General features: G+C 42.3%; 1 protein-coding gene across 2 annotated transcripts in view; it reads right to left on the bottom strand.

Moving 5' to 3' along the window:
- Positions 1-403: 403 nt before the first annotated feature.
- The window catches only part of OVCH2 (ovochymase 2), a 50,403-nt gene continuing 35,414 nt past the window's right edge, over positions 404-15,392 (bottom strand). For both annotated transcript variants that reach the window (XM_082341507.1, XM_082341506.1), the window contains 11 exons: positions 15,069-15,220; positions 14,240-14,429; positions 13,094-13,117; positions 11,293-11,383; positions 11,042-11,166; positions 10,133-10,273; positions 9,625-9,755; positions 6,931-7,024; positions 6,268-6,399; positions 5,010-5,090; positions 404-4,789 (listed from right to left, as the gene is read on the bottom strand). In XM_082341507.1, the coding sequence (XP_082197633.1) occupies positions 4,737-4,789; positions 5,010-5,090; positions 6,268-6,399; positions 6,931-7,024; positions 9,625-9,755; positions 10,133-10,273; positions 11,042-11,166; positions 11,293-11,383; positions 13,094-13,117; positions 14,240-14,429; positions 15,069-15,220 (1,214 nt within the window). In that variant the 3' untranslated portion in view covers positions 404-4,736. The remainder of the gene's footprint in view (positions 4,790-5,009; positions 5,091-6,267; positions 6,400-6,930; positions 7,025-9,624; positions 9,756-10,132; positions 10,274-11,041; positions 11,167-11,292; positions 11,384-13,093; positions 13,118-14,239; positions 14,430-15,068; positions 15,221-15,392) is intronic.

Here is a 15,392-nt window from a genome sequence, read left to right as displayed (position 1 = left end):
ACATAAACAAGTCTCGCAGCTGCATTCTAGTGTCAGCATGGGTTATAGCTGTGCCTGTCCATCATCTGCGGGAAATATCTCAGAGTCACGGTCCCCAGTCCCTGGTCAGCCTGCCTGTCTGGGTCAGCTGACGTGACTCCATAGGGTGCAGCCAGAAAAATAGGGTCATTACAAAAATTAACTGTTTTCTAAAATAAAAATAAAATTTCTATAAAATGATGATACTAGCTAGTCTAATTTTTTAAAAGATTTTAAAAATATACAAAATTGGGAAAGTAGAAAATATCACAAAAGTATATAAGGAAATATTTTGCACAGCACAAAGCAATTAGTAGGAAAATCTGAGTGTTATAGCTATTACTAGGAGATTATAAATTATCAAAATTGAGTGAAAAAAAAAATTGAGTGAAGGTGAAAATTTAAAACCTAAAAACCAGTAACAAGGAAGGAAATTGTGAAAGTTACCGTTAAGTCTTCAATGAGTAGATGTTTAGTATATGTAATCACATGACATCATTAGTTATTATTCCCCTGTTATAAATTTATGCAAAGCATACAGCAAGAAGGAAAGCTCTAAGAGAAAGTTGCTGAGAGTAGATCTTAAAAATTCTCATCACAAGGAAAACCAATTGTAACTGTGCGTGGTGGTGGAAGATGACTACGCTTATTGCAGCGATCATTTAGCAAAAATACAAATATCAAATCATTTTATTGTACACCTGAAACTAATATGTTACATGTCAATTATACCTCAATTAAAAAAAAAAAAAAGGAGAGCTCTCGAGTTCTTTTCATGAAGAGCACTGATACCAAAGTCTGACAAAGGCAGACAACAGAAAGAAAACTATAGCCAGCGGTTCTCAAATTTTGGGTCCCAGGACATCATTACACTTTGAAAAAAATCACTGAAAATCCTAAAGAGCTTTTGTTTATGTGAGTAATATTTACCAATAGTTAACATACTAGAACTTAAAGTAAAAGTTTTTTAGATTATGTATTTATTAATTTATTTAAGATAACCATAATAAAACCATTAAGTTATACATAAATGACATGTATTCAAGTAACTACATCTTCGAAAGTAAAAACTTTAAATAAGACTGGCATTGTTTCACATTTTTTCAAAACCGTTTAATTTCTGGCTAAACAGAAGACGGATGGGATTTGCTATCTGCTTTTTACACGCAATCTGTTGAGATATCACATGTTATGTAGTCTCTGGAAAACTCTACTGCATACTCGTGAGTGAATGAGAGTAAAAGGGGATAATAATGTCTTAGTATTACTATGAAAATCGTTTTGACCTTTTAGGGGGTCTCCTCTAAAAGGATCTTGGAGATCCCCAGCGGTCTCCAGATCACATTTTGAGAACCTCCGCTATAAGTCAATTTCAGTCATGAATGTTGATGCAAAAATCTAAGTGAAATATTAGTAACAGAGCCCAGCAGTACATTGAAAGACGAATGTACCATGTCTAAGTGGGATTCAGGGATGTAGGAATGTTAGGAAATCTATTAATACAGATTTAATATGCTAATAAGTCAAAGGAGAGAATGACTTAGTCATTTCAACAGATGCTCAAAGTATTTCACAAAATTCAACATTCATTTCTGATTTAAAAATCCTAGGAACGAAGATATGATAAAATAAGTGTATCTCTATCCAACAATCAGCCTCATGTTTAATTAAAATATACTAGAAACACAAGGTGAGGGGGTAGAAATTTCCTGAGCACTCAAGGAACTCAAGTTCTCGCTGGGGAGGCGGATTGCCCATGATGGTGGTTGAATGGGGAAGCAGCAGCAGACCCTGATGGATGTCAGAGGTGGTAGATGAAGAATTAATGATCAGCCAACTTAAACCACGAGCTCTCACCATGTTCCACTCCCTGGGTGTACTTACATATTGGTGAAGCAATGAACAGGGGTGACTACCCAGGTTTCCCAGAGATGCCTGGTGGCAATCTGCACACTGACCTGCTATGACCAAGAGCTGACTGTGGCCTCCTGCCTCCCACAGTCTGGCTGGAAAGGGATCTGGAAGTGGGAGGGGAAGTGGTTCCACAGAGCCCACCTGGAAGGGGGCCAAGAAGGTACATCTTCATTACCCATGGGTCCTCCTCAACGTCAAGTCCAGGTCTGAGCATCTCCCTTGTGCTGGAAACTCTAATAGACACCTGGGAATAATGAGAAATGCTTATTGTATTCTAGAGAGATTTTATATATACATATATATATATATATATATATAGAAATGGATGTTTCACCCAAGAGGAAAATATCAAGCTCACCCTTGACTTCCCCCTCTTTTTTGCCTCAATTATCTAGTCACCAAATACTTTAGATCCTATATTCACAAAATATCTTGCATCCATCTCTTACCTTTGGTCTTGGGTCTTCAATATTGCTCACCTGGACTACTCTCCCTGGGGTTAAGCTTTCCCCGTCCTCCTCCCACTCCCAAATTAACCACCAAAGAGGGCTTGTTTTGATCATGTCACTCCCCTAGTCAAAACCATCCAAGGCTTCCTCACAGTGTTGGGAATAATGTTGACATCGTATTTATCTTTGTGGGCCCCAGTCAAACACCAGTGTCCTAATCATCTCAGAAGTTATTTCAGTATTTTCTTGTATTGTGGTTTTCTGTGCACATTTCCCCTTTTGTTGTCAATTTTATTGAAGTATAACATACACACAGAAAAATACTCAAGCAATAAAATACCTTGAATGTTTTTCCAAGAAGTACAACCAGAACCCAGATCAAGAAACAGACTAGCAGAATCTCAGAAGACACTTCAGGAGCCCAGTCCGGTCACTGCTCCTGCAAAGCGTAACTGCTATCCTGACATCTAACACCATATATTAGTCTTGAAGGCTCTTAGTTTTACATAAATCTACTCTCTATCTGTACATATAAGCTTCATTATTAGGATATAAATTCCTTGAATATAGGTTAGTACCTATCCTGTTCCTCTTTGTATCCTGCCTCCCCCACTCCCTGGTCTCTGGTACACAGATTTGTCCAGAGAGGACACCAAATCAGTATCAAGCCAGTGTGATGGGTTGTCAACAACTGAGGAATATAGGTGAAGGATAAACAGGTGTTCATTGTATTATTCTTCCATCTGTTCTGTAGATTTGCAAAATTTCAAAATAAAAAGCGAAGGAAGGACAAAATTACTTACTGAATGATTTAAGGAATCCAGGTTAGGTGTGCTATTTAAAACAGGACACATGTAAATTCCTGTTCTTGTCCTTAAGTTTTTATGTGTATTTGTACAGGGGAAGAAGGCCCTAAAGTAGGTGTGAGTTCAGGGAGAGGGAATCGGGAAAATTGCTCTTATTGAGCTTTTACACCAGGAGCTATTTGTGGATTATTTAGTTTTATTCATCAAATATTTATGTGGCATCTCCTGTGTTCTGGGCACTATGGTGAGTGCTGTGGGATAAAATGACCAATAAATCTAGCCAAGTGTTGTAATGAGACTCCTTGGCAGATACTGAGAGAAATGGCTCTGCTGAATATATCGCCCCCCGGTGGCCAAGAGCAGGAATCACCGCAGACACACTTTACAAAGAGTTTCTACCCAGGATATACATGCATCGTGAGGTCCAAGAAGCCAGAACAAAAAAGACTCAGACGGCTTCTATCCCTCCTCATTAAAAGAAATACTCCTCTTCCACATTCTCTATTACTTTGTGTTCTAAGTGTCAGATAATTTATAAAACTAAAAAACTTTGTAAATAATTAAAAATTAGGTGCTTGATCTTTCTCTTGACAAACTATCAAAATGGCAAACTCTGAAAGCTTCCTTACCTCCAGCCTCTGCCTGCCCCCCTCACCACGTTTTCCACAGGGACTGGGATGTCACACGTGGATGTCAGTGGATGTCACGGAGGAAACAAGGAAAAGAGAAAGCCCAGCGCTCCTCAATGCTCACCAATGTGAAGACATAGCGGTTCACTCACTTCTTTTCCAGCGGATGGCTCTTGTGAGTCAGACCACAATCTGGCACACTATTTAGCCATCCCTACTGAATGAATCACTCAAGATGGGAATTTTGATTCTGTGACTGAAAATATTTCAGGGTTGCTTTGAGCAAAAGGGACAGTGACCACATCCCATCCAGCTCTATGTGATGGCTTTTGTGAGGCGGCAACTTGGCCAGGTTACAGCCCCCGGTTATTCAATCAAACATTAGTCTAGATGTTGCTATGAAGGGATTTTGCAGATGTAATGAAAGTCCCTCATCACTGACTTTAGGTAAGGAAGACCATTCTGGATCATCTGGGTGGGCCTGACGTCATTAGTTGGAAAGGCCTTGAAAGCAGTGTGGAAGCTTCCCCCAAAGAGAGAAGAAATTCTGCTTGCGGAGAATGGCCTCAGCCCATGCCTGTGGAATTCCAGTGTCCTGTGACCTACCCTTTCTGCCTGCCTGCCTTATGGACTGACTTGCTTAGTCAGCTCCCACAATCGTGTAAGCCAATTCCTGGTGTATTAGCTTGCTAGGCAGACTGTAACAAAATATCACAAACAGGGTGGCTTAGAAGACAAAAATTTATTGTGTCACAGTTCTGGAGCCTCGAGGTCCAGGATCAAGGTGTTGGGCAGGTCGATCCCTTCTGAGGGCGGTGATGGAGAATCCATTCCATGCCTCTCCTCCAGCTTCTGGTGGTTTGCTGGCAATCTTTAGCATTCTTTGGTTCATAAATGATGTATCACTCCCATCTCTGCCTTCATGTCCGTATGATGTTCTCTGTGTGTGCGTGTCTCTCTCTCCAAATTTCCCCTTTTATAAGGACACCAGTCATACTGGATTAGGGCCCACACTAATGACAGCATTTTAACTTGCTTGCCTTTGTAAACACTCTATCTCCAAAAAAGGTCACAGAATGTGACCTTAGGTACTGGAGGTTAAAACTCCAGTATATCTTTTTGGGGTTCTTGGTTGAACTGAGAATAATAAAATCTGTGTACTTCTGGTAGTCACATTCTCCAAAACAACTTACCAGAAGCACTGGATTCTTCAGGTAGTACATTCCATGTCTCCAGAAACACTGATTCATTCTCTAATCCGGAGATGTTAAAATCTGGGTATAAGCATAATACAATTGCTCAGTTCACACAAACAAGGCCAATGTTTGGGATTTATCAGAAAATTATTATTGTTAGAATTCTGGGACTTCTCCGTCAGTTAGACTCTATGGGTATTTGAACTGGAAAGTGGAGTATTTTAACTATAACCTGGCTTTCCCATAAGCAGCTGTTTACCGCCCAATAAGAATGAACAACTTGAGAAGCCAATAACTGGCTTTGTAGGATTTGGACAGAGTGCTCATGGGGTATGAGAGCTTGGAAGGAAGCTGTGTCTTCAAGTGTCTAGGGACTGGGGGTTGGTGAAGATATTTCACATTTCTGAGCCTCTCTGATGTGTCACACTTGCTTGTGGCCAAGTACACATCATCTGATTTAATCCTCACTACATTTTTACCAGGCATGTATTATTCTCCCGTTGTAAGATTGAGGAGGATGAATCCTACATGACACTTAGATCACACTTCTAGTAAGGACAGGCCAAGATTCAGACATACAGCTGATCTTCATTCTTCACGGATTCTGTATTTTTGAATTCACCTACTCGCTAACATTTTTTAACTCAAAACCAATACTCATGGTGCTTTCACGGTCATTCGTGGACACATGCAGAGCAGTGGAAAATTTGAGTCACCTGATCACGTGTCCTGGCTGAGGTCTAGTGAGGCCACACTCTGCCGTCTTGTTTCAGCTCTCATACTATAAACAAGCATCCTTCCTGCGGTCTGTTAGCACCACTTTTTGTTTTGCTTTTTACATTTTTGGGCTTTTTGTTGGTGATTTTGCTGTTTGCAATGGCCCTAAACATACTGCTGAAGTGCCATCTAGTGTTCCTAAGTGCAAAGAGTCTGGGTTGTGCCTTACAGAGAAAATACATGTGATGGATAAGTTTTGTTCAGGCAAAGCTTGTGAGTTATAGTGGTATTGACCATGAGTTCAGTGTTAATGAATCAGCAATGTATATTAAATAAGGTGACTTGAAACAGAAACCCACATAAAAGCAGAGGCTGATAGGAACCTAACTCTATTTCCCCAGGAGCAGTGGTTCAGGATTCACAGATTCAGTGAATAATGAGTTGACTGTATCCATGCTGGTCTCTAAACGCTGCCCTTTTTACCACGGCAGGAGGATGAGACTTGGGACCTGAGGAGTTGGTGCCTCAATCTTCTTACCTGTTTTAGGAATGAAGGAGACTGTAGCCTGGAAGCCTCTGAAGGTCATGTTTTCATCGGACTGGAAGCTGATGGACATGACCCTGGAGATGCTCACCACAGGGGCGGGGACAACAAAGCCACACAGTCGAGCTGGTTCAAGCCCAGCCCGGGCATGACATGGTCAAGGGCCCAGCAAACAGACGTGGCATTGGATAGAAGAAAACAACTGTCCTTCAGGTAATTGTTAAGAAATAAACCTTTCCAGTGTATGTCACAATTCATTTCCAAAATAGAAAGGCGGAGTGCTCCTTTGTACTGTGTATTTAACCACGTCAACATTTCAATTCTGTTTATCTCCCAAACACTCCCACTGGGAATATCACTAAGGGAACTTGTTCCAGCCACAGGGCTTATTTCACTGTCACTTTCCCCTCTGACCCCTGGTTCATTGTGAGCCTTCCACATTTTCTGATCAAATCATTCTTTGATTCTCCCTGAAGCTCTTCCCGCCCCTGATGGAGGAGAAGGAGGAGAGGTGGTGAGAGCCTAGGAAGTGATGGAGATGGTGCAGGGGAATGAAGGAACATTGAGCCACACCCTTTTTATTCCCTAAAAGGATTCCCAAGAAGGACCGGGTCCAAATGCAAACCAGGGAAGCCGAGGCTCTCAGGGAACACAAACCTATTTCTTTCTTCCTTTCTACATCCCTGTGCACGCTCACATAGTCGGTAGTGCAATCTCCACTTTCTTCTATTTCCAGGTTCTGAAAGGAAAGCTGAGAAGACTCCATGTTACATCCAGAGTAAACAATATGAATGCATTACCTCATTTTGATCAAGGAGAGGAATTTGGATTGTTCAACTTGCTCTAGAGCGTGACCTTAGATGAGAAATGTAACAGGACATTCATGAGTGGGTTATATGACTTAGGAAAAGACACTAAACCATAGGCTCCCAAACCCTCTGAAACATCTAAGCACCCAATTACAGTCTGAATAGAAGGGTGGGGAAAAGTGCAAATATTTGAGCTCCCCAGTTCCCTCCTTGGAGGAGCAAAGAAACAGCAAAGAACAACGTTTGAGCAATCTGATAGCCCTGACTAATTGAGAGGAGCAGTGGGAGATAGAAATGATGAGGTAGCAGCTTAGATTTTTTTACACACAAATGATGGGGATTCAATGGAGCCCCAGCACTTGGCAAAAGACACAGGCCTGCGCAGCTAGGACAAAAGTGGAGGGAAAGGATGATTCATGGTGAATGAGACATGGGGAGAAGGAGACGTGTCAGAAACAGGATCCGTTCAAACATTTCTTAAACCCTTACTGGGATACTTTCTGAAAATAGACCCTTTTCAGTTACTTTGACCATTGTGTCTTATGGAAAGGGTTTTAAGAAAAGGAGGAAAATTACATAAATTTTTTTAAACCAGAAATTTCCATCACAGGGGATCTAGAATGCCTATAATAAATAACTTACAAGAAAACTTAAAATATTTCTAAAAGTCAGATATACCTGTTCCTTTAATATCAATAATATTTAAAATTTAGAATTTAAAATGTTTGAAGTTGGTAAACAGAACTTGTAGAGCAATAAAATTTATGAATAATAATAATAATTTTAAAAAGACCCTTCTCTCTTCGAGTCAAATGGTGTGCACATAGTTACGACTTGTCATAACAATTTACAAACGACCGTCCCGGATGGGTCCTGCAGGACGCTGCTGTCACTGGCCGGGTGTGAGTGCATCTTTTCACGGATGCACAGCACTCAGTGTATTTTATTGCATAGATGTTTTTGAATCACTTCTAGCTCTGATATGTTCAGATTTTCAACTAAATTTTGTCTTCTTCCTCCTTCCAGGCATACGCTCATACTTAAGATTTTCTCCTCTGTCAGTAACATAGTTTCCCTTAATCCTGCTTCGTCCTGAACTGTCTGCCTTGACTCTGTTTGGGTTTCAGAAACTTTTAGAAAGACAACAGCTACACGTGTCTTACTTACTCCATGTCTCCTTCTCCTATGTGATCTTGTTTCTGCTCCTAACATCTGACTTCACTTGACCTTTCAGATGACACCTCCTCCACCTCCTCTCTACTGTTCAATTGTCCATCCCAACTATTCTACCTTTTTATTGGGGGATGAGGTGGGGACTGTATAACGGGTGCTTAGTCCTCCTTCTCTTTATTTTATTTTTTAAAAAAGTTTTGTCCTTTTACTTTGTTAACATTTAAAAGCACATTTGAATAGAACAAAAGGTTTCAGAGCTGTACAATGGTTTCTCTGCGGAAGGAAGAAAGAAAAGAAGGAAGGAGATCAAGATCTATCAAGAAAGAGAGAGAGAATGGAAGGAAGGAAGGAAGGAAGGAAGGAATGAAGGAAGGAAGGAAGAGAGGGAGAGAGGGAGAGAGGGAGAGAGGGAGAGAGGGAGAGAGGGAGAGAGGGAGAGAGGGAGAGAGGGAAGGAAGGAGTCCTCCTTCTCTTTAAACCCTAACTTGGTGTGGGAAATCCAACCTATCGGCCATACCTTTTTGTTTGTTTGTTTTGTTTTGTGTTTTGAATTAAAGGCTTCATTCTCTGGACTGTCATAACACTGCACCAATTTGGTTCTATTCCTGGGTCTCAGATCTCTTTTGGCCTCTTAAATATACAAGAACTTTGAGGTCTTGCTCACCCTTACTCCTTACCCGTTATTTTATAGTTTACTTTGTCTCCTTCATACACTGTCTTGCTTTCTATTATTATTTTAAGAGAAAGACTTCTAAATAATGCCTAATTCCAACCTCACCCTGACTGCAGTGTCATCTACCTGAAGGCATTTCTGCAGATGGCCCACTAGTGTTAACTGAACAAACACACAAATGTCCACAAACACCGCGAATCAAAGGCTGAATACACTCTGTATCCTGACATTCAAAGCCCTCCGTACTTTGCTCTCAGCCTCGCCTTCCACCACTCCTCCTGCTATACCTATGCCAGTCCCTGACACTGTTCTGCACTGCACTTTTGTTATCCACTCCCCACAAATTGTTTTGTTAGCAGTTTAATTAATAAGGAAGAAATGCTTGTTTCTAGAAAGGACTAGACACTGATGAAACAAGTTAACCTGGTACAAAGATTAAGGCCACATTTCAACAAAATGTAAAGCACACAGTTGCCACCTAGTGGTAAGTGCGGGTAGTTACAGTAGAGAATAGGCAGGCTAGTCTGTTAGTCAACAAGTATCAATATTTATCAAGAACCTTGTGTGCCAGGTGCTAGGTTCTAGGTACTAGGGATACAGCAGCAGATACACCAGATAAAACCTCTGCCCTCATGGTGTTTATGTGAGTGATTCTCTGGAGATCCTCAGCAAAGTAAGGGTAACCAGGGTCAGTACCTTAACTAGGTGATGTTTGGGGGCTTGAAAAACCCAGTTGCAGCTGGCCATGTTGCCGTAGTCTTCGGGATAGTGAAGACTCTGTATGAGGCCTTCTTCAAAAAGGATAGTTAAGGAGCTGCAGCCTGAATCTGCAACACAAGGGAGAACGTCCAAACAATGGCATCGCCACACACAGAGGGACCCTCTTTGTTTTCCCCCTTGTGTCTCCCATAAATGATGCTTGAACTGACTCTTAAGGCAGAGCCATCAAGAAGCGGGAGGTCTGTGCACTGGTTCTCGAGAGCTCATCAGGCCCTCTCAGCTCACTTGGGTATGCAACAAACACGCTTTAGCAGGACTGCAGAAGGAGCCCCTGCACCCTGCATCTCACTTGCCTTGAGCTCCTCTCTGCTATGGAGCTCAGTGGGCCTTGGGTGGGGGGCTCCCTACCCCTCATCTAATTCCTATGGGTCCTCAATTTCTGCAAAAGGAATGCATAGTGTGTGATAAGAGTAAATGGTTTTACCAGGAAGGTAGTTTGGTTTAAGAGCTTTATACGTGAGATTAAACCCAACAGCATAATCTGTGGCATCAGAGATGAACCTCAGCCTTATAGCATTGGAGCCAACACGAACCGATGAAGCCAGGCTGTCTCCACAGAATTTCCCTGCAACATAAGAATGAAGAGTTTTGGTTCAGAGCCTAGAAAACAGCACCCATTAAAAGACTTATGGGGAACTAAACTTTCATGATAGCGCAGGCTTGTCTAACTCAGGGTTTCTCAACCTCAGCACTACTGACATTTTGAACTGGAACGTTCTTGGTGTTCAGGCTGTTCTGCACATTATAGGATGTTTTGCAGCAATCCTGGCCTCTACCCACTGGATGCCAGTAACATTCCCTCTCGTTGTGATAACCAAAAATGCTTCTAAGACATTGCTAAGTATCTCCTGGGGGAGGGAGGGGGTGGGCAAAATCATTTGCAGTTTAGAACCACAGAAACACTCCTCCATTTGTTTCTTATATAAGTAACCTTTATCTCCTACTTGCGGTTATCTGTTGGTATCTTCCTTCTGAACTGGACGAGGCAGGTAAAGGTCATTTTCATGCTTAGGAGAGCAGCATTCTGCCCGGGAGGCCCCAAGAGGCACTGCTATATGTCTACATTTTACTTCTGATGGGCTCCAGGTCTGGCAAATGAGTCTAGGAAGCCTGTTTCCATGGGCAGCAGATGCTGTAAGTGAATTGCTCTGTGGCCCTTACAGCCCTCACACAGGCTCAGATTTTGTTCCTTTCCACTGTCAATTCTAAGTCTCAAAATTGGAGACAGGAAGTGTGGTACTTATAGATGCCTCAGGGTGAGACATATCGTAACCAGGCCCCATTAAGTCCTCCTAGCACTAATGTCCATTTGACAGTGTGAAAATCCACTCACCAATAAGTGTGTCTTCTAAAGAATATATTGACAGGTAATTGTGGTGACAAGACTCTGCATCGAAGTGGGAAAAATTGAGGAGCACGTGCATTCCCTCTGGTACAAACAGGGTCCAGACACACATTCTGAAGGTAGATACATTGAGAGGGTATTATTTCTCGATGGAAAGCGACCGTCACAGTCCAATGAGTGGGGCAGAGTCAAACTGGAGGTGGGAGTCAAGGGCAGGGGAGGCAGCGGGGGCTACTCACTGCTTGCTCTCATAATACAGGAAGGGGCTTTCTGGGAAGTGCAGCTCCCCTTTTGATGCTCTGATCACACGATCCTGCTCACTGCATGAGGCTGGGAGGGAAAGCCATGAGAATCAGCGCTAACAGTGAGGGCTAGCCACAAGAGCCCTTTCCCTCCAGAACCTGTACAGACACTGGGACCTCCTGGTTCTTCTTCACACACGCTTCCTTTCTCCACGAAATCTTTTCCTATCTTGGCTTCTATGATGCCTTATTTTTTGTTTCTTGTAGATCCTGCCTAACCTTGAGATTCTATGATTTCTTCTTCTTTACTCTTCTTTCTTTGACCCCATAATTCCACTCTATAGATGCAGGTATTTCCTAGGTTCTATTAGTTTTCATTTCTCTCTACACGAGCCCTCTGATCCATTTCATTCACACCGTCAGTTGCAACTATTATCTCTATCTGAACTTCTGATTTTTCAACCACCTCCTAGATATCTCCCCTGAAACTTAACATGCTACAAAAGGACTTCCTCTCAGTCTGCAAAACTGCTTCCACTTCTGATTTGATTAACTTATGTGCCCTTTTCTTAGCTTTCCATGCTCAGAACTTTGGTGTCATCCTTCATTCCTTCCCTCCCTCACCGCTCTTAACCTTAGTGACTATCCTGGCCTAATTCATCCTGTTTCTATGCCCTCCTTTTCATTCTTTGGCCATTGCCCTCGTTCAAGCATTATATTCTTGTCTCTTGAACTAATGCATAATCTCGTAAGTCCACCTTGAATTATTGATATTTTCCTCTCCAATTTATCCCCTATGTGCAGTTCTTATAGCACTAAAGTATAGCTCTAATCTGTTTATCTAATTAGTCAGCTTCCTATTACTCAATAAAGTCTAAATTTTCTTGACTGGTGTTCAAAGTTTCCATATTTTGTTCTCAGGTTACCTGTTTAATCTTCTCCCTCATAAAAACTCATCACATAGCCTACACTTCAACTGTTTTGATTGACTTACTGGGTCTCTATTACATCCTAAATTTTCATATCTCCATATTTTAGTATCCATCTTCTGATAAGGATGATTCCTTGAGCTGGAATATTTTTCTTTACCTATATCCCATTTCCACCTGACAAAATCCTACTCATCCTTGTTCTTTAAGGTTAAGCTTAAAAGATGTCTGTGCTCCAAAGCTTCCCTTGTCTTTTTGTTTTCCCCAGCTAGAAGCAGCCACTCACTCCTCTGAGCTCTCAGGGTACTCTTTTTCCACTTTGCTCTTTGGAGATAGTTCCACAGACTCACAGAACCACTGAAGATTCGAGCTAAAGATGCCTTTAAGACCACCTGGTCCAAACTCTTTCCTTTTTGGATGAGGAAACTCAGGTTCAGAGGTAGGAAGGAGCCTGCCCAAAGTCACAGAGTGAATTCATTTCAGACCTGCAATGTAACCCTGGGGGTGAGTCCCCTATTCTTTCAGGACAAGGTGTGTAGCTTCTGGACCACATCTGCCATGCCCCACCTCCTCCCTTGTGTCTTGGATCCAAATCTAGGATTTGCCAACTGTTTGCTGAATTGAACTGGAGCTCTGGATTGACAAGAAGTGAACTCAGAGGGAACGTGGCGCTCCTGCTGGGTGAAGGGATGAATTCACGCTCCCTGGCTGGGGATGAATGGCTGTGGGTGCTCCTAGCGATGGTTTTATACCTAGTGATTATGGAGAGCTCTTGCAGAGGAAGACTTTTGATTATAACGGAACCGATATTCAGAAATCCTAGAGATTAATTCATGCTCCTGGAAGAACAGGCTACAAGAAATACCCACCTCTGGAGTGCTTTCTCAGCTTCCCTGGGAAAGAAAAAGAAAGATGCAATTCAAGGTTGTGATATCCTGAACAATATTTCAAGAAGTTAGCATCTCCCTGGCTCAAAAGTGCAGAGGTTTTTAAGTCAATTTGCAACTAATGAAAATATAATCTGTGGAAAGAACAGAAGGGGTAAATTGACAAAGCAGCAAAGTGGCCTTTGTGCTTTAAGAAGATGATTTCACTCTCTTTATTAAGTGGGCTGCTTAGCTTGGGGATTACGCAAAGCAAGAAGAGGTCATCTGGTCTACCCCTCTAATTTTTCATGAAAAGGGAGGCTGGAGATGGAAATAACACACCCACAACTGCTGGATAGCTACAAGTTGAACTGAGGACTCCGAAACCTGCTAGTGTACCATATACTTGAACACAAACCCAAGTTCTTCCTGAACTAATTTGAATTAACTCCGTTGGGAAAGAATAGAAGTCCTATTTTAGGCTGGAAGCCACCAGTTAAGGAAACAATTAAGTTGTATTTGGAGGCAAAAATGAAGTTTCAATTAACTCATTGGTGAATCTAGTAGAAGGATGTATATAGACCCTGGCCTTTTCAGACTTATGGTACCTGGCTCTATGCCAGGCCTTCTCAACCACAACATTACTAACATATGGGACTAAATCATTCTTTGCCGTGGGAGGGGGGGCTGTCCCGTGCACTGTAGGATGCTTAGCAGCATCTATAGCCCCTACCCCTAGATGCCAGTGGCACCCCTGTCCCCTGTTGTGACAACCAAAAATGTCTCCAGACATTGTCCCCTGGGGGGCAAAATTTCCCCTCATCGATAACCACTGATCCATGCTATAGCTTGCTGAATCTTGCTAGCACAGTTGAGAAGTAAGTGGTGAAACATACCACCAGCTGAGACAGTTTCAATTAAAGGCAAATTTGACAAAGTCTAGGATGGATATATTCACGTTTCATTGAATATTTGTACACTGTACCACACATCATAGTTTACCCTTTAGACTCAGTAAATACCACAGTCCTTATGTGAGACGCTAAGAACAGAAGCAGAGGTTGTCTGCTCAGTGGTCCTGACTTGTCTAGACTCTGCTTATGCTCTCTCTTTCCCTAGCTTCTTGAACTTATGTTCTGGCTTGATTACCAATTTGGATGTGTTTGTGGATCCAGGGAAGCACTTTAGTAAGATCTGTGAAGATCCCAGGGGATCCTTGATCATCTTTCTGCAGATTATTTCTCCATCCTCGACCACAGCCCAAACCCCAGGAAGTCACACCAGCCAGAGTCCAAGTCCCTTTCTTATTCCGGCACATGAGGGAACCTCCTGAGTCTCCCTGTAAGGAGAAAAGGGCTCTGTTACTGTCATTGTCAGTGTCTGTGCCCCACAAAGGTGCTAGATGAGGATTAATGAATTTCTTCACTTCTATACTTTGGACTCAGGGGCCTGGGAGAATAGGCAAGCACAATTCACAGTCAATCCTCAAATACCACTGGAGCCTACCAAGTCCACCTCCTTCTTCCCCATCCTAAGCTTTCATCAAAAATCAGATTGTTTCCTTCTCCTGTCTCATCCTACAGACTCAGAAAAGTCTTGTCCAGTAGTGAAATCAACCTCAAGTTTGGTCAGCAGGAAGGATGGAGGGAAAGAGAAAGCTCTCATTATACACAAACTGGAAATCTCTAAGTAGGAAAGAAACACCTATCCTTCAGGGCTGGAGTACCCTAGTTCATTGTTGGCATCATCTCCGTTATTTGGTCTTTTGGAAAGAGCAGAAGACTTCCTCTGAAAGCGCAGTCTCTGCTAAAAACAGGTTGTTTAAACTGTTCTCTATTTTGACTTGACCTCCCTTTTCAGTCCTGATCCTTCTTTCCCGAGTCCAGGCTTGCCTACAGCCTTCTTTCAGCCCCTCATCTGATGACAAAGCTGAGGGAAGCCCTGCCTGGGACCTGTCAGCCCAACCATTCCTGCCTACCTGACATGCATCTCTTCCTCCATCTGGGAAGCCTGTGCAGAGAAAGGTCCGCCCACTAATGGGTTTCTGTAAGGTCAACAGAGCTGTAATACACTCATCCTGGGTCAAAATGGGCAGGTTCACTTCCTGCAAGACTTGTGGGACGACACCATCTAGAAAACACAGAAATGAGAACCCCAGCAAGGCACTCTTTCACCCTTTCTGTGTTGAAGATGCCCCATTCAGGCTTGTGTATTTTGGAAAGATTTGAATTTTGAAGTACAATGTGATAGTGTCTATTTTAAAAATGTCTACACAACTGTCTTTTTAAAATAGATTAAAAAT

The sequence above is a fragment of the Balaenoptera borealis genome (assembly GCF_965194805.1).
Source record: "Balaenoptera borealis genome assembly, chromosome: 11".
Taxonomy (NCBI): domain Eukaryota; kingdom Metazoa; phylum Chordata; class Mammalia; order Artiodactyla; family Balaenopteridae; genus Balaenoptera; species Balaenoptera borealis.
This window is presented reverse-complemented; position numbering and strand designations above follow the sequence as displayed.